Source organism: Phoenix dactylifera, chromosome 8 (assembly GCF_009389715.1).
Source record: "Phoenix dactylifera cultivar Barhee BC4 chromosome 8, palm_55x_up_171113_PBpolish2nd_filt_p, whole genome shotgun sequence".
Lineage (NCBI taxonomy): Eukaryota > Viridiplantae > Streptophyta > Magnoliopsida > Arecales > Arecaceae > Phoenix > Phoenix dactylifera.
The window spans coordinates 23,626,460-23,646,023 of record NC_052399.1 but is presented as its reverse complement, the minus strand read 5'-3'; the positions used below and the strand labels follow the sequence as shown (position 1 = coordinate 23,646,023).

Genomic DNA, 19,564 nt, shown 5'->3' with positions numbered 1-19,564 from the left:
TGATACGGTAAATTCGGCAGCCTCGTCCATATAGTGATGCTGGGATCGAAGAACAGAAACGAAAGGGCAAAAAAACGGAGGGGTGAGATGCAGAGCGGTGGAAGGAAAGGGTCGAAAGGGCACTCGAAATCGGAGCAGGGAGGTCGCAAGGACCGGAGATCGGCCACAGGCATGAGCGGGGAGCCGAAGAAGGGCGGGCACGGAGGGAAGTTCACCTGGGCCGGCGACCACCGCTACTCCCAAGTCGAGTACGGTGGCGAGATGGGGAAGCTGGATGCCAAGGATCCTAACTTCGAAGACCCACCGGAAGAGAAACGACTAACGGTCTGATGCTCGTGCTATGAAATCTTTGTGGATGGTTAGATTCCACTTCGAGCGAAGATCGGATCGACGCCTCTGATGTTGCCTTGTTGTAGTTAAATAAAGTTAAATCTGTGACTGATGTGTCTATAATTGTGTCTCCTCCCATCATATTTAAGATTTCCGTATCTCTCAGTCTCCTTTTTGGCCATGGATCGGATCTTGTTCGCAATTGAAAGTATGACAATGCATTTTGGCCATCAATTAGAAATTGATCAAGAAAAAAATTGGATAAGAGGATCCGGTGCACACAATTTAGCAGTTGTAGATTAAAAAGGGCCGTTCTTGTAAGATAAATTAGTTAATTAGAGTGCGGGGACCGTAAACAAATTCATAGAGCAATTTGTTTTGTCGTATACTACCACACCAGCTGGAGAGCACCGCCCATCCTCTCTTTTTTTTTCCCTTCTTTTATTTATTTACAATGGTTTACACCTTGCGGATGCGGGTAGGACCAACAAAATCCTAAAATAACCAAACAGAGAAGAAATTTGGCACTGTGTCATGTCCTTTCTAAACAAAACCTCTAGAATAGTAAGCTATATGGGAAGCAACTCATTCAGCTGCATTATTTACTTTTCTATAAACATGTGTAGTTTGATAAGCACTATGCTTATGTAGATATTCATGGAACGGATAAACACATAAGATATTTATGGATGCGAGCAAAACTGGGTTCAAGGTCTGCACCTCAGTGTGGATGAAACAACGTGTTCAACCGAGCTATGGGAACCTTAACACCGAGCGAAGTAACGAAGAAAACGTAGTCTCAGCATGGAGACTTAAAAAGAGTGGTGCCGTGGGTCCTTCAGCTTTGTTTTTTGCTCAAATCCATTCCCTAAGAGAGGTTGGCTTGTTGGTGAGACTGTTCCTGGGTGTTTTGCTCTCCCAAACATCTGTTCTTCCGTTGTTTTCGGGGGAAATTGAAGTCTTCAGTGTTTTGCTCTGTTTGCAAAAAAAAAAAAAAATCTATTCTTCTGTTGTTTTTGGGGAAAATTGAAGTCTTCAGAGCTGGCTCTTCTTTTGGTTCTTTGTCACTATAGGGCTGTTTTTCCTTGCTATATACCATACATTCTTTTCTTTTCCCTCAGTTGTAAATTTGCTTTCATTCTGCAATAAAATTCAGGTGACTAAGGGATAATCTCTTAGTCTCCTTTTCCTCACAAATAAATATTTAAATAAATAAAAAAGAATCTCAGACGACAAAACAAGAACAGGCAGAAAAAACAATTCAATGTATACATTTCTGCACTTGGAGACCCAGGAATTCCTGATGACCATATATACAATAGCTTCTTCCTGCATAGGCTTACTAAAATTTCAGACAAATTATATTTAATAGTAAGTTTATTGGTGAGCAGCCACTGGAAAACTTCAGCAATGCAAAAGAGGCAAGACGGCCTTGCGATCATGGGCCTGGCTCGAACAATACTGTACGATGAGATGTTCAAATCCTTCATGGCATCTTCGCGGCCATCATAAACCTTCTAGATCTGCCTCCATTGCATTCCTGGTAGGGGAACAAGTTGGTGTAGAGCTCAAGTCCGTCCGTCATGGACTTGTATGGATATCAGCAATCAGTATGATTTGTAGCTTCTTTAGATAAGCTTTGAGCCCTGAGATTAACTTGATGTTGCATACAAACAATAATTAGCTACATGCTGTAATAACAGAAAAAAATAGATGGAGCACGCATCAGGGACGATGGGTAATTTTGTTAGCTTGAAAAGAGGGCTACGAAGATTGAAGACAAGTTAGTGTTTATTATATCGCTGTTGATTTATTTATGAAGATTATTTATTTTTTTAGGTTACATTTATGAAGAACTAGGTTGGGAAGATAATGTAGGGTAAGATCCACCCAATTCATTTGTTAAGCTTTTAAAAACACTTCTTTCCATTGGTCATCTTATTGTAGTTGACGCGTGTGAATGAAGGATTGGATGTAGGATACAGTTAGCCATTTATTCTGGGACTTCCCGTATTTCCCTTTCATGCATAGCAAGTGAGAATCCATGCTTAAAAAGTGTTCCAAGCTTACATAAGTTCCACTCAGAATGTTGGTGCGAAATGGCACTGGTGGTGGAATCCAGTTGCTGCTCACTTGTTCCTCGCCAGTATATTTTGTGCTGCTTACGTGGACGAATTGGATGCTGGTACTCCATATGAAGTCAGCAGCTCCTCTCCCAATATTACATCTATACACTCATACAAAAAGAACAGTTCAATCCTTTCAAGATAAGAGGGGTTCAGAAATTTCACTGAAGAAGTCCCTCAGGCCCTTGAGCCATTCGCTTTGCTTCGTTCAGTGGCACTCTTCATGATGCCATTTTAAAGGATCAATAATAACATTATTCCCCGCCAGCTGAGCGACTTTTTGGGTGACACTTTTTGACGTAAGCTTTTTCCTAGCCTCACAGGATAAACCATTCCCTGAGGGCCTCATGACGCAGGTTAGTAATGCCATTTTCCCATGCATTAAATCACCTTGAGGCAACCTTCACAAATACACGGAAAATTTTAGAACACTTCCAATAACACGATGCCAAGTGTCGACAACACCAAGCAAATAAAGCAAATGGCATTCACCGGTCCAATCACAACCCGTCAGACAAAGAATCCAGCTCCGGAGAAACACTCTCCAAATTCCCACTCATTCCCATCCCCTGCCCAAAATGCAGAGCCTTTGGTTGCTCCCTTTGCTTGCATTCCTCCACCTCTCCTTCCCCAAATCCTCGGCTAACATTGGAATTGGTGGTCGTGTCGGAGTCTGGATCAACGGGAGGGGCATCACTACCACCACCCACACCCAAGCCCCACCGCCCAGAGCCTCAGATCCCGGCCCTAGCAGGGAGTACATAGTCCTCCAAGCGTGGAAATCAGCCATGACGGAGGACCCATCTGGAATTCTAAGTTCTTGGGTTGGCCCTGATGTGTGCTCCTATAGAGGTATCTTCTGCTCAGATCCCCCTGAAGAGATGTCGTCATCCACTGCCAGTAGTGTGGTGGCGGGCATAGATCTCAACCATGCCAACCTCAAGGGATCTCTGGTGAAGGAGCTCTCCCTCCTCACCCACCTCTCCGTCATCCACCTCAACAGCAACAGCTTCTCAGGCACCGTCCCGGACTCCTTCAAAGAGTTCCAGTACCTCTCAGAGCTGGATCTCAGCAACAACCGCCTCTCAGGGCCTTTCCCAACCGCAGTTCTCCTCATCCCAAACCTCAAGTATCTGGATCTCAGGTTCAACAGCTTCTCAGGGGAGGTCCCAGACGAGGTCTTTGAGAAGGACCTGGATGCCATCTTCCTCAACAACAACCAGTTTGGAGGCCAGATCCCCATGAGCGTCTGGGGCTCTCCTGCTACTGTGATCACCCTGGCTAACAACAAGTTCTCAGGGTCCATTCCTGCTAGCTTTGGCTACACGGGTGCTAGGATTAGAGAGATCCTCTTCCTCAACAACAAGCTCACAGGCTGCATTCCAGAGGGACTTGGCTATCTATCAGGGATAGAGGTCCTGGACTTGAGCTTCAACGCACTCACAGGTCACCTCCCTGACTCTCTGTCGTGCCTCACTGGGATGGAGGTGCTTAATATAGCACACAACCAGCTAACAGGGGAACTTTCTGACTTGGTTTGTGATATGAAGAGACTTGTAAACCTTACGTTGTCTTATAACTTCTTCTCCGGGTTCAGCCAAGATTGTGCAGGGCTCTTCTTCAGGAATGTGGGGTTTGATTTTGCTGGGAATTGTGTACCTGGGGGGCACATGCAGAGGCCTCCACCCGAGTGCATGGGAGTGTCTTGGGGTGGTCTCAGCTGCCTGAGGATCCCATTCACAAAGCCTATAGCTTGCGCTGCAGGAGCCATCATGGGTCAAGTGGGTGGAATGGTTGGGATCCCATTTCCCTTCCCCGCTTCACTGCCTCCTTCCGTGCCATGAAGCTGTGTTAGGACGAGACTGGGACTAGACCGGTGGTGCCTACTTGGAAATCTAATGGCGCAGACAGCAGGCCGTATGTGTATTTAATTATTGAAGCTCTCGTCAATATATATCCTGAGTGCTCAAGTTCAATTCTTCCTTCTATTCTATTTTTCGGTGGCTTTAGATTGCTTTGATGTTCGCATGAAGCATTAGACATGCGTATAGCCACCTTGGATCAAGCTTTTGGTTTTAAGAGCTGAGCATCTGTATTAATATTTATTAATGTTATCATACAGACTTGCCAAGAGAGGAGTTCTCTTTATATCCAATTAGAGATAGTTTTTACCGATCAGAAATAGAAGATCTTCTACTTTAAATGGTGATGTTACACGAGTCCTGATCATCAACAAACTGGAGCAATCAACTCATGGGCTGCAGGGTGTCTAGAGGGAGTGCATTCCTGAAGTAGATGAATCCTATGATGTTAGACACCAAACCACTTCATATTAAGAGTGTTAACATTCCTTAACCTTCGCTCGACAAAAGATTTGTGCTTCCAACTGACGTTAGTTTGTTTGATACAGTCCACCTGAGGGTCGCAGCCGGCTACGATGACTATGAAGAAACTACAAATTCCGACAGAGTCTATTTCGATTATGAAAACTGTCTTTAGTGAGAATTTGTATTTCGTCCTCGCTTCTCTGCATCTCACTGGTGAAGCCTCCGATTCTGTAGGGATCTCGCTTTTTAAAAGTTCTCTTAAAATGACAACATATAAAATACAAATTCTCCTCTATTAATCTTGGAATGAGTTGATGGTTAACTTAGATGTGTCATGCCTTCGATAAACCTCAGCTCTCTGATGACACATTGTCTGCTGTTGCAGCTTCAAATATATGTTCGCGGTGCCAGGGTACAAACAATTTGTGGAATCATTGTTCTTACAAATAATACGTTTACAATATAATTGTATGAATTTGGAAAAGATTCAACAAATTGCTTAGTCCTTTTCCAAACAATATCATTGAATGTAGTACATGGGATTGGGGAGTTTGAAGGATCGCATGGCCATAGGTGAACCCAACAAGTCACTCCATTGATCCCCAGAGTTCCCATGGATCCTGTATCCTTGAGCTTCCAACTCTGCCCGTCTCCCTGATTTATATCTCACTGCTTTCTTGCCAATATCAGAATCTTCCCTGTCTCGTGACATATTATCCTTGATCAGCAAATACTTGTCAAATTCATATATAAAAGTTGGCTGAAAACCAGTTTACCCTATGGTACATCAAGTTAATTGAGGGTTCAGGAATGTTTCAATCATTCAGAAAAGCACATAAGAATATTTAGCCCAAATAGATGATACTAGGAATCTAGTATAGCAGTTTTCCTGGGTGACTGCATACAGTACATTAATTTGGAAGATCCTGATATATGATATCCCATTATGGGAAAACTAAATGATGAGAAGTTCTAATTAAAAAAGTAAGAGTCTAAAATTTGATAGTTATGCTAAACAGACCGAAAGTTGAGTTTTTGCAAGTGAACTGTTAAGAACTTAGCATTCAACCAGCAGCTAACTAAAGGGGCAGAAGATAAGTAGAAATGGGATGATCACTATAAATATGCATAATTCCCATAGTTGAAGAATTACAGAACATAATTCTCTAGGCGGTGTGAAAAAAAAGAAAGAAAATGAAAATTTAACTGCATGTGAACTTCATCCAGCATTAGCTCATAGTAGAACAGATACATTATAAGAATTGGCCACTATGATAGAGATCTATAATACTGCAAGTTAAGCAACTGATGGTTTAGATTGATTAATACTGATGAAATTTTCCAACTCCAGTTATTTTAAATTTAAATCAATAATATAACTTAAGCAATGTAGTGGGTGTGACATTGCATTTGAGGAAATAATGGATTAAAGTGTTTTATGTATATAAATAGACCACACTGGTGAAATTTTCCTGGTGAGCAAGATCCAGTTTCACAGCACAGGAATTTTACATGCAACAAGCATCATCACACTTGCTAGTGAAAGCTTATCTTTCATAAAAAATTGTACCAAATTGTTAATTAGGGGAAGAAGGCCTGATGATTTCAAGGATGAGCCTTTCTTATATTGCTACAGGGGCTGCAAATAGATCATGCTGACCAGAAACTGAGATATATACTAAAATTACCTAACTTTGAGTGAAACATGGATCTATGAATTGAGTCGAAAGTCAAACTTACATCTATTAAATGAACCAGTGAAGTTCCAGTTAATAGAAAGTTGGGATCACACATGATCTAACCACTATATAGTTGCATCAACCTACAGTAGAGCCATAGTCAATTGACTTGCCTCGAAAATGGAGAAACATAACTGGTAATACTCATCTCCGAAAGTCATAGCTAAACCTACTTGGATAAAATGAACAAGGATTATTCAAATTTTGTTAAAACATAGTTCAAATGATTGGAGGTTCAAGCGAATACTGGTGATTCCATTTTTGCAATACAATATATGAACAACATACATGTTGAATTATAGAAGCCAAAGTGTAGAAAGAGAATGGAAGTGGCAATGCAGGGGAACTGAAGGAATCAATCATGATTTACTTTATGGAGTGGCAGAGGAAACAGGATTTGGAATGTGGCTCAAGAACTGGCTGCTACCATTATAAGATGATCCTTTTTTCCCAACTACAAAGGCATTGTACTGTATTTGGTAAGCCTAGATGAGATTGAAAGTAACACATATAAGAGATAGTCAAGTTCATCTCCTAAGTTGTTTTAGGATCTCCCAAGGGCACCTAGATCAGTTTAAAAAATTAGATTTATTTTATAAAAATCTGCTCTTACAAACAGATTGTTTGATTTAATCATTTAAAGGCTGCGAGTATATTATTTTCAATGAGCAAGCTGGACCAACTCCAGCCATAATGCAAACTCTCAATAAGCAAAATTAAATTGTTAGGACTTTTTTCAGAATATGCATTAGTTAAGATAGAGATCTTGAGACATTATTCATTACATGGTTTTATAGAACATTTAATGTAGAATATATTTGAAGATTACCGCGACTTCTAGTGTAAAATATTGAGACTTTTGAAGATGAGGTAGCAGTTTTTAGCTTTTCTAAATTTCAATAACATTTATATTTCTGTGCAGTTTAATAATTTCTGGCATTGGAAGCTACAGCAATTCTTGTCCACAGATGAAGCTTCAATCCTCCTGTTTCAATACACACTTTGTTGGCAAACTTTTGAAGGCTGGTTTAGATTATACGATCAGAATCTAAACAAATCACTGCCAAAGTATATACCATAATATGAACTGGAAAATCTACCGGGCAGAAAACAAAAGAAAAAACAAAAAAATTTGTTATGAACCAAAATTTAGTCTCCACAACATTATGTGAATATGTACCTCAATAAAATGCATGCAAAAGATAAGTATATAACTTATTGTGCTTTGTGCTGACATTTGGGTATCTATAAACCAGATTTTTTTTTCATCACTTATTCACCTTAATGAAGATGCTTATCCATTACCCATTAGCTCAAGCTCCAAATTAACTCTACAAATTTCATAGCATAAGTTTTGACTCCACTAATGCAAGTTGAACAGTGTTACAACTTACAACATTAAGAAGAAACGCACTAGAGAATCATTCGTTAAAGCAGAAGAAAGAGAGCAAATGTACCTCAAAATGAGCCTATTCCAAGAATGGTATCCTGCGAACGATAGATTCTCTGCAGTGACATTCCTTTGAGCCTCGACACGGCCGGTCAGAAGGACCACCTGAAATCCTAGACCCAGGAGCTCCTCATACAGCCTCAAACTCGCCGGCAAAGCCGGCGCCTTTGCCAGATTCACCCACTCATCGAATGTCGTCTCGTTGAAATCCTCTGACCTACGAAATTTCGATACTTTGCATTAAGGGTAAAATCTCTGGAAAAAAAAAAACCCATTCGTATTAATTGCACGGTATTAACTTCAAAGCGGGTAATTGTCAATACTTTAAATTAAAAAAATAAAAAAACCAGCATTTTCAAAGCAAAGAATCTTTCTTTGACTCGTTGTAAATCAAGAAAATTGGGAGAAAAGGGGATATCCTGTACCCGTATCCGTTGACGGCGTAATAGGGGAGGTTGGAGAGCAGCGTCTCATCGACGTCAAAGATCCAGACGTCCTTCCCGTCGCCGACGACCTGAACGGTCTGGGCGAAGGCCAGGGACTCGGCGGCGACTACGGCGGAGTCCGATGCGAAGCGATCGCCGTTCATGTACTCCGCCACGAACTGGAGGCATCTGGCCGGAATCGTCTTCCAGTAGCCGGCGTTGTTGGTCTCCTCGGAGAGCCGCCAGCTGTCGCAGTAGAGGTCGTCGCCGTCGCCGCAAGGCGGGCCCTCAGAGACCATCCGGAGGACGGATTGGGAGGCGGCCGCGGAGGCGATGGCGGAGAGGACGAGGAGGAGGGGAAGGAATCGAAGTAATCCCATCTGATTTGGAGTTGGATAGAATAAAAAGGAAACCCTGACCCTAACCCTAGAAGGTTTGGATTCTTGGGGCTTCCCCTTCTTCCCTCGTTCTCCGTAGGAAGGGAAAGGAGAAGGAAGAGAAGAGCGGGTTCGGGGCGGACTTTTCCCATTCTTATGTATCATTATACTACAACGAAATGGCATCTTTCGTAAAATATTCTTCATCTTCTCGGCGATTGTGGAGATATTACCGTTTTGCTGCGCTATAAATTTCACCGGAACGATACCTTGTCGCGTGGCAGCAGACGATTGGTGATATTTGCCTGTTCACCCCAGGTTTAAGGAGGAGAAGACCGTTGTGGTGACTAGGTGGCGCGGCAAAGCGTTCTCTCAAGCTATCCTCGTCTGGTCCGTATCAAGACTTGTTGACCGTTAGCGAGCTCGAAGAAGGTCAGCTTCCCACAATTGGTTCGCTAGAACGCGTGCCAAGCCAAAAAACATAAACTCAGTAAAAACAAAACATAACCAGCATTAGAACATATCTCAACCTCACCACCAATCCAAAACTTAGTAAACTGGAAGATTATTTGCAAAGGCAAAGGTGCAGATGGTATGAGAATTCTTAATTTGGCAGAATTTTTTAACCGAGCTCTGCTCTCCAAGTAGGCACAGAGACTTTTGAATGATAGGTAGCCATAGATCACTAAATCTAATAAGATTTATTGTTATAACTCTGTCCTTACATCTAAAAAGACTAGCAAGAAAGTTTTTTTAAAAATTTTTTAGTCTAATATAATTATTCAAAATCTCTTTAGCGAATAATCGATATAAGACTAAATACACGTCTGTACGGATCCTCACATATTCCTCCCGTTTAAGTCCTGTCGTCTTTGTCAGGCTAAGAGTTCTAATCTATTAAAATCTAACCATAACCATCACGATCGGCTCGTGATCAGCCTCTATGAACTCATACTGCAGTGTCTCCTTGCCCGTATTTGCTATAAGCCGAGCTCGCTCTGATATCTTTTATTACAATTCAGGATCTTACCCAAAATGGTAGAAAGAATTTCAGGAACATGCGCAGCAAAAGAATGGCAAGGGCTTCATCCGTTTGGAGGAACATTTTGCAAAGGGTTAGACCCTTTCTGGGTTTGCTTGAGATTTATGCTAGGCGATGGGAAGAAAATACTCTATTGACATGATATCCAAATTAGTGAGCACTCGATGTCAGTACTCTTCCTAATCTCAAGAGCAGAAAATATGGAAGCTGTGATTGCTAAACTATTGGAAACTACTCAACTGGGCGCTGGTCCCTGATTCTCAGCAGTTGCACCAAAGGAACTGCAAGACTTAGCAAACACACTCCAAAGCAGCACTTCTACAAAGCAAACAAGACAAGCCAACATGGAAATGGTCTGAAAGCAGGGTGTTCTTCGTCCAATTTCTAAATCAACAAGGAGTGATCTGCCCAATCGCGCCAAGTCCATGGAAAGAGCCTGCCCCGGAGAAGATCAAGATCTTTATGTGGTTAGGCCTTCGGAACAGGAACAAGATCAAGATCAATAGCCCTCGAGCTCTGAAGATATAGGCCACCTGTTGTTATCTGCCCTTATACCAGATGCTGCTGGGAATTTACATGGACTAGAAGAATGTCCCTTCTGTTAACTGCCCTAAACAGTGTCACGAGGCCACCAAGGTAGTAGCCTGGTGGTAAGGGGGCGATAATTCCGCCCAAGTTGCCCGGGTTCGAAACGCACGGGCGTCGATTAAATTAGGGGACCGGATGCCCCACGCTCGGCTGGCTTGTTGGCGGTTATGCTTTCCTTCCACTTGTACCAAGGTGGCACTGGGATGACGTACCCACACGTGAGGCGGTGAACCCAGTGGGGTGAGCCCACGGGTCGGGGAAGGCACGCGAAACCTGCGACCTGTATCGAACATTCCCTAGTGGAAGGGGGGCTCAGTAATGGGGTTGCTACGCGGGTGGGCTGGTCCCTCCCCCTCCCCTCCTATTATGTACCAAAAAAAAAAAAAAAAAAAAAACAGTGTCACGAGAATGGAATGCTTGTGCCCCTATTATATGTTGAAATTTAAACTATGGATGCAATTTCTTGTAACAACACAAATAATTAAGAAAAAGTTCAGGAAGAAAATTCAGCTTTAGAGGTACACGGATTGCATTGTTCTCAGAGGTAGGTTTCGCATTTTCCAAAATCAATGACTTGGCACGAAGGGTTCCAGCAAGCGTACTTTCCAAAATTCAACTATAACAGCACCATTTTAAGAATGCGTTCCGAAGCATAAAGGTTTGATTGAATTATTTTTGGTTGTCCCTTACCTCAATAATAGCATGTGGTAGTATTTTGCAGAAAAGAGGGCTCTTCTGCAAAGAAGAGAGGAGAGAAATAAAAAGAGCTTTTTCCAAAAAGAAATGAAGAGAGATTGATTGAGAAAGAAAATCACATATGTATAAAAGAATTTTTAAGGTCAATCGGCCGAAGGCTGTGAACCATCCAATAATAATAACAATAACAGCCATTCAAATATCCAACAGTAAAAACTCTCACGGCAAAGGCATGAAACAACCTTTTTTTTTTTTTTTTTTTTGAAAAATGGATAAGAACAAAGGAGCTTTAAACATTTTGAAATGCAAAAATAAAAAAAATAATTAACATTATATCCCTTATTGTAGGGACTCAGGAACTTCATTCTCTTCAAGAAAAATAAGTATAGCTTAGGCTCTTCCTTTTTCTCAAAAAAATGAGAGCCTGTCCTTTTAAGTCTCATTAGCATGGGACAATTAAGTTTTATTTCTCATTTATTACCAAACCTTCAAATCATCCGAGCTTTTTTTTAAAAGATTGAAGTAGGAGATAGCAAGATGCTGCCCCCTGTTTACTAAGAACAGAGTAGACGCAGCATCCAGGACGTTATCTTTCAGAAATTGAAACACGATAGACATGAAAACTCTAGATGAACTGAAGTACAGCAGATGTTCTAACTAATGTAGTACATTGGATCAGGAACCTTGAAAGTACGACCACCCTCTGGTTGCCCCAAGATATCACTCCACTGATCTCCAATGTTTCCAACAACGCTATAACCTTCCTCTTCCAATTTCTGCCTCATACCCGACTTATACGCCACGCTCGAGCCACTCACGTTTAACCCTCTGCAAACAAAAACAGAGCAACACAATTTACAAAAGATTGTGTCAGCATCCTAAAAACAAGTGACATTTTAATCTATGTTGCTGAGTGTTTGAACTTTGATGGTGATCTCAGCATCTTGACCGGTGCCAACCGGAGTGACATAATGGCAACGCAATTAACTTTCGAAGTCATACTTTGTAAACGTTCAAATAACGGTACTTTTGACTAAAGGCGCATGGCCATGTCCCATTATTGAGAACAAGTCCTCGACCGCTTTTGACAAAGTCAAAAGCACGCAGGCCAGTGGCGGCTGATGAGAGTTAAAATATAGAGTTTATCGCATGAATATCTTTTTATAAATTAAAGTTTGTGTATATACTTATTTTTTATTTTTATAAAATACTGTTTTTCACAAATACTCTTAATATAATGATTCTTCTAATACCATTAATAAAAAACAATATTTATTTTAATTAAAAATAAAATAAAATTTTAAAATTATTTTTTTTGTCCTCAATCACTATCGCCTTATAAATGTTTTGTTTTTTCTCATCTACTCGTTAAGAATATTTAAGTTATTTTAATTTAAAATCGTTAATTTTTAACAGTGTTAAATGGTGCGGGTATATATGCAAAAATAAGAATAAAAAAAAGTAGAATAGCAAAATAAGTATTTTACGAGAGTATACATATAAATATTAATTTTGGAAGAGTATTTATGTAAAATTCGATATTTAGAAAAATATTCATGAAAAAAATCTTAAAATATAATTTTTTTAAAAAATATATCATGCACAAAAATGCATAAGAGCCCAATTTTGCCATCAAAAGAGAGCTCCATTAGGATGTCTCGCAAGTAAATTAAATTGGTGCTTGATACCACATTGCAACCATGTGTTATACCAACTCGCACCAACTCACTGATGCCATATGGTTTACAGTACTGCTCGGATACTATGATTGGGCCAAAGTTATTTGACCACCTGGGATGAAAGAATACTAATAATCGTGAAAATAAGAGAGATAATAATGAATCAAAGAAAAAGAGGGATAGTAATAAATATCACAAGAAAAGGGCTGATACTTTAGCAGGAGTTTTTCCCATGTATGATATCCGACCATCTTGAGATTATGAGCCGTGATGTCCCTTTGATCCTCGGTTCTACCCGTCAAGAATACAATTTTGATGCCTAGAGACAACAATTTCTTATATAGCTCCAAACTTTCTGGCAGCGCAGGTGCTTTCCCCTTCATCACCCATGCATTGAATGATGTAGCATTATACAGTTCGACCCTACAAAAATCAGATTTTTGCACTTTAGAAAAGCTAATCATGCTCTTTGAAAATTATGCGTTTAATTGAAATACGTTAGGAAATTTAATTCGATTCATCAATGTTGCCAGATTTTTTTTTAAAAAAAATAAAGGGGGCGAATTTGAAAGAATTAATACGCATGAGAAAAAAGATGAAAACATCTTTTGTGACCTTAAAGTATTCCAAAGATTTAGTGGAAAACCATTGCAAACTACTTCTTCTTTCTTTATTAACTTGGGACATCTTGTCCTCTACTTAGTATATCCTCAAAAAAGAAATTCAAAAAGAGGCTGCTCCAAGAGCTTCTCTGTCCTTTTAACTCTGAATAATAGATAAGTTTTTTTTTTTTTTTCACATTAGCAAATAAGCCTGATATGGCCGGAAGGAACCGGGAGGGAACCGTGAAGACCGAAGGGGGGAGAGAGAGCAGGGTGCGGTTACCCAAAGCCGTGGCGAGCGTAGTAAGGGAGATTGGATAGGGTGGTCTCATCGACGTCGAAGACCCAGACGTCCTTCCCGTCGGCGCGGAGGTCGAGGCTCTCGGCGTACTTCGCGGCCTCCCCGGCGACAACTGCCGAGTCCCTGCGATAGAGACCGCCGAGCATGTAGTGGCCGACGTACCCTTCGCAGGTGCGGGGGATGGTCTTCCACCCCCGCATGTTGTTGGCTTCCACCGCGACGCGCCAGCTCTCGCACGTCACGCCGCTCAACCGGTGCGCACCGGAGCCGGACAGGGGGCGCAGGAGGTGGATGGGGAGCGGGAATGGGGGGTCTTCCACGCGCGAAGAAGCGTGGGACGAAGTCACGAGGGCGGCCAAGAGGACGATGGCGACGGCAAGCTCCATTGCGGTCTCTTTCACCCGCTCCGCTATACCTTCTAACTGCGAACTTTGGGGCCTGGACTTATGGTCTTTATAGGCGAGGCTCGTCATACCTACCACAAGGCAACTGGAGGTTGGTGTTAGAAAACGAAGAGTGAAAACAGGAAACAGGGGAGGAGGAAAACCGCTGAATTCATTTCCAATTTTCTTCGCTCTTCTTTGTACTTATACACATTCGAGCTTGGTCAAAGTATAACTAATCTAGCTATTAAGCAATGTAAATTATAACTGAATATAACTAATCTAAAAATTTATAATGAAGAAGCTTCCAAAACATTAAATTTATTTCAGCTGATTCACTGTTTCAATCCGTTTCAACCGTAACGTTATGACGGTTGTGAAATGTTATAAGAGTTTAAATTTAAATTTGACCGTTGGAGCTTTCATGTGAACTGGTTGTTCTATTGGAAAGAAGTGGTGAAATCGTTGCTTGCCGGTTTGCTGGAAGAGACTGTAACTAAGTGTCCTTGTTATTTTGAGAGTTAGTGGCTGGCTCCTTTGCTTGCACCGAGCTGCAAGTGACTGCAAGTGATTTCTGTGAATATTACCTGGCAATTGTCTGGTTGCTGATATCTTCTGTGAATATTGCCGGTTTGACAACTATCCACGCATTTGGCAAGTCCAACTCCACAAGCTCAGTTTTTTTTTTTCTTTTCTTTTCTTGCTCAGTTTTCAAAACAAACAAGAGCCTTCTGTTTCCGATATGAATGATACGGCGGCCATCCATGCATTAGTACCTCTCTTCAGTAACATGCAGGGCCATAATTGGGCCAACTCATGTCATGGTTTTTATTGTAAAGTAGCTGCAGTTATATTTGGCCGCAAGCACTCAGATTTTATTTGGATTATTTGGTAGAGGTAACTTTGCTATTGGACTAGAATCAATATAAAATAATTACTAATATGTAGTAACTATAAATATTAATTAATCACTGTGGCGATATACTGTATTATTATATATGTAAGTGCATAATATGTGAAATATGGTCAATAGCTGGTCATTTGTTTGTTTAATGCAACAAGAAAGAGACATGAATTCTGCATGTTGAAGATACAACCTTACAGATCATCTTTTTAACATCATACAACCCAAAAATTACAATTGCATTTATCAATTATAGATAACCAAAAAAAAAAGTTCGCGTGACATGCTAGGGTGTTGCTTAGGTGTTTGAACATTGAAAATATTTAAAGCGTGACAAGTGGGTTTTGCAAAAAAAACATAAAATTACTAATTTGATAAGCTGGCACCTTTCATCTATCATTGCTCGTGAATAACTAGTTTTTCCTCATCGTCATTAAAAACGGGTTTATGAGAGAAGTTTAGTCTTCCCTTCTGCTCTATGTCCTATTGCCTAAAAAAAATATATAATTTTTATTGATTTAAAATAACAAATAACTATTGGCTGTCTAAAAAGGTAATAAAGTAATTTGTGACCAAACCCAGTAATTAAGAAGAGGTCGAAAAGGGAAATTATTCATTCCTAAAATCTGGAAATTCTGTCATCTATTTTTCTTTTTGTGCAAGGTAAAAAATATAGTTTCTCTAATCAACTCAATCCCCCTATCTAAAGGAAATTAAAAGGAACAAACTAATTTCATGACAATTGTGATCTGAATCATGAGTTGTTTTGCATGCGGATTGTCGCATGCGGTCATGTAAATATCTGATATTCTACAGGAAACTGAATTTTTGGACAACACATTCACCTACCAAGGCCTATTTTTTGGTGAGAACCGATGATCTCCTTCCCATTAGAAACCACGTCAAGCTTTCAACTCTTTAATTCCTTCTCCTATTTTCGTGCAGCTTGTTACTGTGGTAGTTTACTAGTTATACGGAACGTTGCGAACCTAAAAAACGCTACTTACATAAATGTTTTAACACAAAATGAATAATATTATACAGCTTTAGCAATTCAAACTATATATTTGTCTCTGGCTTGTGGTAATTTGTCACACTTCTAAGTTTTCTTTTGTTTTGATATCATAGATTGTGACGGCCGTTCATAACTTACGGTGATATCCCCAATTCTGCACTCTCAAACTTATTTTTGAATGAAATAACAAGGCTTAGCTTCCTCCCAAACAAGAGCTGGTCCGATTCTTTAAGTGATGCGACTGGGCTAAAGGCTTATGGTGCACGCGGTCAAATTCGGGGAGTGGAGTTATGAGTCTAGAAGGTAGTTGGGAAGGATAAGAACTTGAGGATGCCTTAGTGTTTGGCTTGCGTGCTTTCTGGAGATTCTTTTAATAAATCAACGCAGTTTCCACATGCAATTTGAATAATGAGGTTTGAGGCCCGTGATTGATAGAGCCAAGGTTTCAATAAAAAATAAAAAATGCATGCTGCTTGCTACAACATCCCAAACTTATCTCCATCTGAGATTAATCTATTGACCGCGGGGAGGCCACGGACACATATCCTATCATAAACAAAACAATAAGGCCTATTCATCTGTACAGCACCAAAAGAATCCAATGAAGTAGGAGTCCCGGAGCATTTTTAGGAACTTGTGGAAGAAAGAAGGAACTTATGTCCCATGCCGAACTCCAGCTCACACCAAAAAGGCAAGCGATGAGCCTATAAAATAAATAAATAAAGAGGTAAGAAGTAAGACAGACTATTCTCGGTGCAGGCCCGCGAGTAGACCTGACCACGGTTTTGGAACCGCCGGTTCCGGTTTCACAAAAATCTAGAACCTTAACCGTAACCGAAAATAGTCGGTGCGGTTCCGATTCTAGAACCGTCGGTTCCGGTTCCAGTTCTAAACGGTTTCGGTTCCGATTTTTCAACATAAATTATAATTTTTTTAAGAAAAATAAATTGTATAATTAATTTGAAAAAAAATTATAAATATAAATAGATTGTGTAATTAATACAAAATCATAATTTATGCCTCATTTTATTATTTACTATCAAAGTAAATTTTAATAATACAACTAGATAACATTATTAAAAAAAATAAGTTACATTAAATAAATTTTTTTTTCAGGTTCGAACCGAAATCGAACCGCCGATTCCGGTTCCGGTTCGGTTCCATCAAACCTGGAACCTTAACCAAACCGTATTCCTCAAAATTTCGGTTAGGTTAAGAACTGTGAGACATGGTTCCGGTCCGGTTCTTTCTAGTTCGATTCCGGTCCGGTTCTCCGGTTAGAATTGGACCATGGTCAGGTCTACCCGTGAGATGTCGTCCCTTGGCTGACATCGCCACGGAGAGTCCATTATTGCAATGGCTATTGTTGCGGGATTTTCACCCTGACAACAGCCCACACACCGGCCGAGCAGGAAAAGCGACTGCGTCCCTTCCCGAGGTATTGTCCGCTTTAGGGCTAACCCTGCGGGCGCGGAGCTCGCACAGGGCGCACACCCGACCTGCGGGCGCGGAGCTCGCACAGGGGGCTTGGGCGACCCCTCACAGTTTTGTCCCACAAAAGGGCCCTCGGGAGGAAAGGTTGAACCTCCTCATTATAAGGCACAGACCTTTCCGCGGATTAGCCGATGTGGGACTAAAGTTCGGAACCCCATCCCATAACACAGCCCCTCCAGCGGGAAGGTCTGTGCGCAGCCGGGGCCCTCCTTCTAGCGCCATCTGTTGCGGGATTTTCACCCTGACAACAACCCACACACCGACCGAGCAGGGAAAGCGACTGCGTCCCTTTCCGAGGTATTGTCCGCTTTGGGGCTAACTCTGCGGGCGCAGAGCTCGCACAGGGCGCACACCCAACCTGCGGGCGCGGAGCTCGCACAGGGGGCTTGGGCGACCCCTCACAGTTTTGTCCCACAAAAGGGCCTTCGGGAGGAAAGATTGAACCTCCTCATTATAAGGCACAGACCTTTCCGCGGATTAGCCGATGTGGGACTAAAGTTTGGAACCCCATCCCATAACACAGCCCCTCCAGCGGGAAGGTCTGTGCGCGGCCGGGGCTCTCTTTCTAGCGCCATCTGTTGCAGAATTTTCACCCTGACAACAACCCACACACCGGCCGAGCAGGGAAAGCGACTGCATCCCTTCCCGAGGTATTGTCCGTTTTGGGGCTAACTCTGCGGGCGCAGAGCTCGCACAGGGCGCACACCCGACCTGCGGGTGCGGAGCTCGCACAAGGGACTTGGGCGACCTCTCACAGTTTTGTCCCACAAAAGAGCCCTCGGGAGGAAAAATTTGACCTCCTCATTATAAGGCACAGATCTTTCCGCTGATTAGCCGATGTGGGACTAAAGTTCGGAACCCCATCCCACAACAGCTATTAATTAGCTTGGCATGGTTAGATTGTGCAGGTGTTAACTAATACGGCATGTCGCAATCGTCTTCAGGGAGGAACGACTTCTGTGATTTATTTATGGACAGGTATACTCGAACTAAATACTTTCGTCTTCAGAAATTATTTCTCTCTATAACGAGCATGAATCACTAGTGCAAGCGTCATGGGTTGCATTTTTTTCTACACTAGATGTACAGTTGATAAGAGCAGTGGTTAGGGCAGGTATCCTGCTGAAAGCGATGGTACCATTATAATTTTGATATCCAGAATACTAATCATTTAAGATAAACCAATATACAAAAATGTCCCTCCGAGTCAGATACTCATCCCTTCATCCATGATTGGGTGGTGGCAAAGAGATTTCCCTTAATCCATGATTGAGTGTTGGGTTGGAAATTTCTTACGAAGATGACATCTATACTCGTTGTTTAGAGATTTTTTGCGATAATTGATATTGATGTTGTCGTTTTTTTCGATGGAACAAGGTGGAAGTAAACACTTCCCCCAATTTATTGGATCAAAACATAATTGTACCAAAGAAGCGAAAGAGACGGAGAGAGACAAAAAGGGGTGTAAATAGGGAAAAATTACAGAGGAACTTCCCCAGCCAAGAGGCTGTAGAAGCCCGAGTCAAGGTGCTGGGAGAAGCCAAAGAAGAAATACTGCTCCAAAGTTTGTGGTTGCCTTCGGTCCCTTTCTCTAAACACAAGTGCTTCCGTATGCAAAATCTTTTGAGGCACCGCATAGATCTAATAACGCCGCTCGAGAAAAACTCCTCAACTTCCTTCTCACCAAATGTACGACAAGAAGGACATTAGAGGTGGTCAAGTCTGACTGGATGGTCCGCTTACAGAGAATGGAAAAGCAAGTTGCTGTCCTTCGGGGGAAGGCTCCTTTTCGTCTATTCAGTTCATACTTTTTTTTTTTTTGTTAAAGATTCAGTTCTTACTTCTCTTCCACTTTATTTTATATCCCTTTTTAAGTTGCCGGCTTGGGTTATGTAATGTAATAACCCAGATTTTGGGCTCGTGGAATTAGATAAAATTTTGCGACCTCTTTGTAGAGTTGCCGTGTGCCGTTAAAGATCAAATGCTTCCTTTGGCTGAGCTGGAAGAGAAGACTAATATGAGGGATGCACTGGGGAAGAAGCTTGCGAAGAACTCGAGTGGCTGTGTGCTCTGCAGACTGCAATCA

At 41.5% G+C, this 19,564-nt stretch overlaps 3 protein-coding genes across 3 annotated transcripts; 1 reads left to right on the top strand and 2 right to left on the bottom strand.

Moving 5' to 3' along the window:
* The first annotated feature begins 2,935 nt into the window (after positions 1 to 2,935).
* On the top strand, positions 2,936 to 4,589 carry LOC103713434 (leucine-rich repeat extensin-like protein 4). Its single transcript, XM_008800363.4, has one exon. The coding sequence runs from the start codon at positions 3,035 to 3,037 to the stop codon at positions 4,298 to 4,300; it is 1,266 nt and encodes a 421-aa protein (XP_008798585.2). The 5' UTR covers positions 2,936 to 3,034; the 3' UTR covers positions 4,301 to 4,589.
* Positions 4,590 to 5,101: 512 nt separating this feature from the next.
* LOC103713435 (acid phosphatase 1-like) lies at positions 5,102 to 8,922 on the bottom strand. The gene is made up of 3 exons (XM_008800364.4): positions 8,398 to 8,922; positions 7,980 to 8,189; positions 5,102 to 5,481 (listed from the first exon to the last, which is right to left on the bottom strand). The coding sequence occupies exons 1-3, from the start codon at positions 8,775 to 8,777 to the stop codon at positions 5,304 to 5,306; spliced, it is 768 nt and encodes a 255-aa protein (XP_008798586.1). The 5' UTR covers positions 8,778 to 8,922; the 3' UTR covers positions 5,102 to 5,303.
* A 2,608-nt stretch (positions 8,923 to 11,530) lies between these two features.
* On the bottom strand, positions 11,531 to 14,170 carry LOC103713436 (acid phosphatase 1-like). Its single transcript, XM_008800366.4, has 3 exons — positions 13,665 to 14,170; positions 12,993 to 13,202; positions 11,531 to 11,928 (listed from the first exon to the last, which is right to left on the bottom strand). The coding sequence occupies exons 1-3, from the start codon at positions 14,153 to 14,155 to the stop codon at positions 11,754 to 11,756; spliced, it is 876 nt and encodes a 291-aa protein (XP_008798588.2). The 5' UTR covers positions 14,156 to 14,170; the 3' UTR covers positions 11,531 to 11,753.
* Positions 14,171 to 19,564: the final 5,394 nt, after the last annotated feature.

What these genes read in the sequence shown, in the direction of transcription:
- LOC103713434 (XM_008800363.4), top strand. Translation starts at nt 3,035, where the DNA reads ATGCAGAGCCTTTGGTTGCTCCCTTTGCTTGCATTCCTCCACCTCTCC.
- LOC103713435 (XM_008800364.4), bottom strand. Translation starts at nt 8,777, where the DNA reads ATGGGATTACTTCGATTCCTTCCCCTCCTCCTCGTCCTCTCCGCCATC. An exon ending in TACGCCGTCAACGGATACGG is followed by an intron (nt 8,190 to 8,397) that starts GTACAGGATATC and finishes GAAATTTCGTAG; the next exon opens with GTCAGAGGATTTCAACGAGA. An exon ending in TGGAATAGGCTCATTTTGAG is followed by an intron (nt 5,482 to 7,979) that starts GTACATTTGCTC and finishes GTCACGAGACAG; the next exon opens with GGAAGATTCTGATATTGGCA.
- LOC103713436 (XM_008800366.4), bottom strand. Translation starts at nt 14,155, where the DNA reads ATGACGAGCCTCGCCTATAAAGACCATAAGTCCAGGCCCCAAAGTTCG. An exon ending in TACGCTCGCCACGGCTTTGG is followed by an intron (nt 13,203 to 13,664) that starts GTAACCGCACCC and finishes TGATTTTTGTAG; the next exon opens with GGTCGAACTGTATAATGCTA. An exon ending in TGGGAAAAACTCCTGCTAAA is followed by an intron (nt 11,929 to 12,992) that starts GTATCAGCCCTT and finishes TTTTGTTTGCAG; the next exon opens with AGGGTTAAACGTGAGTGGCT.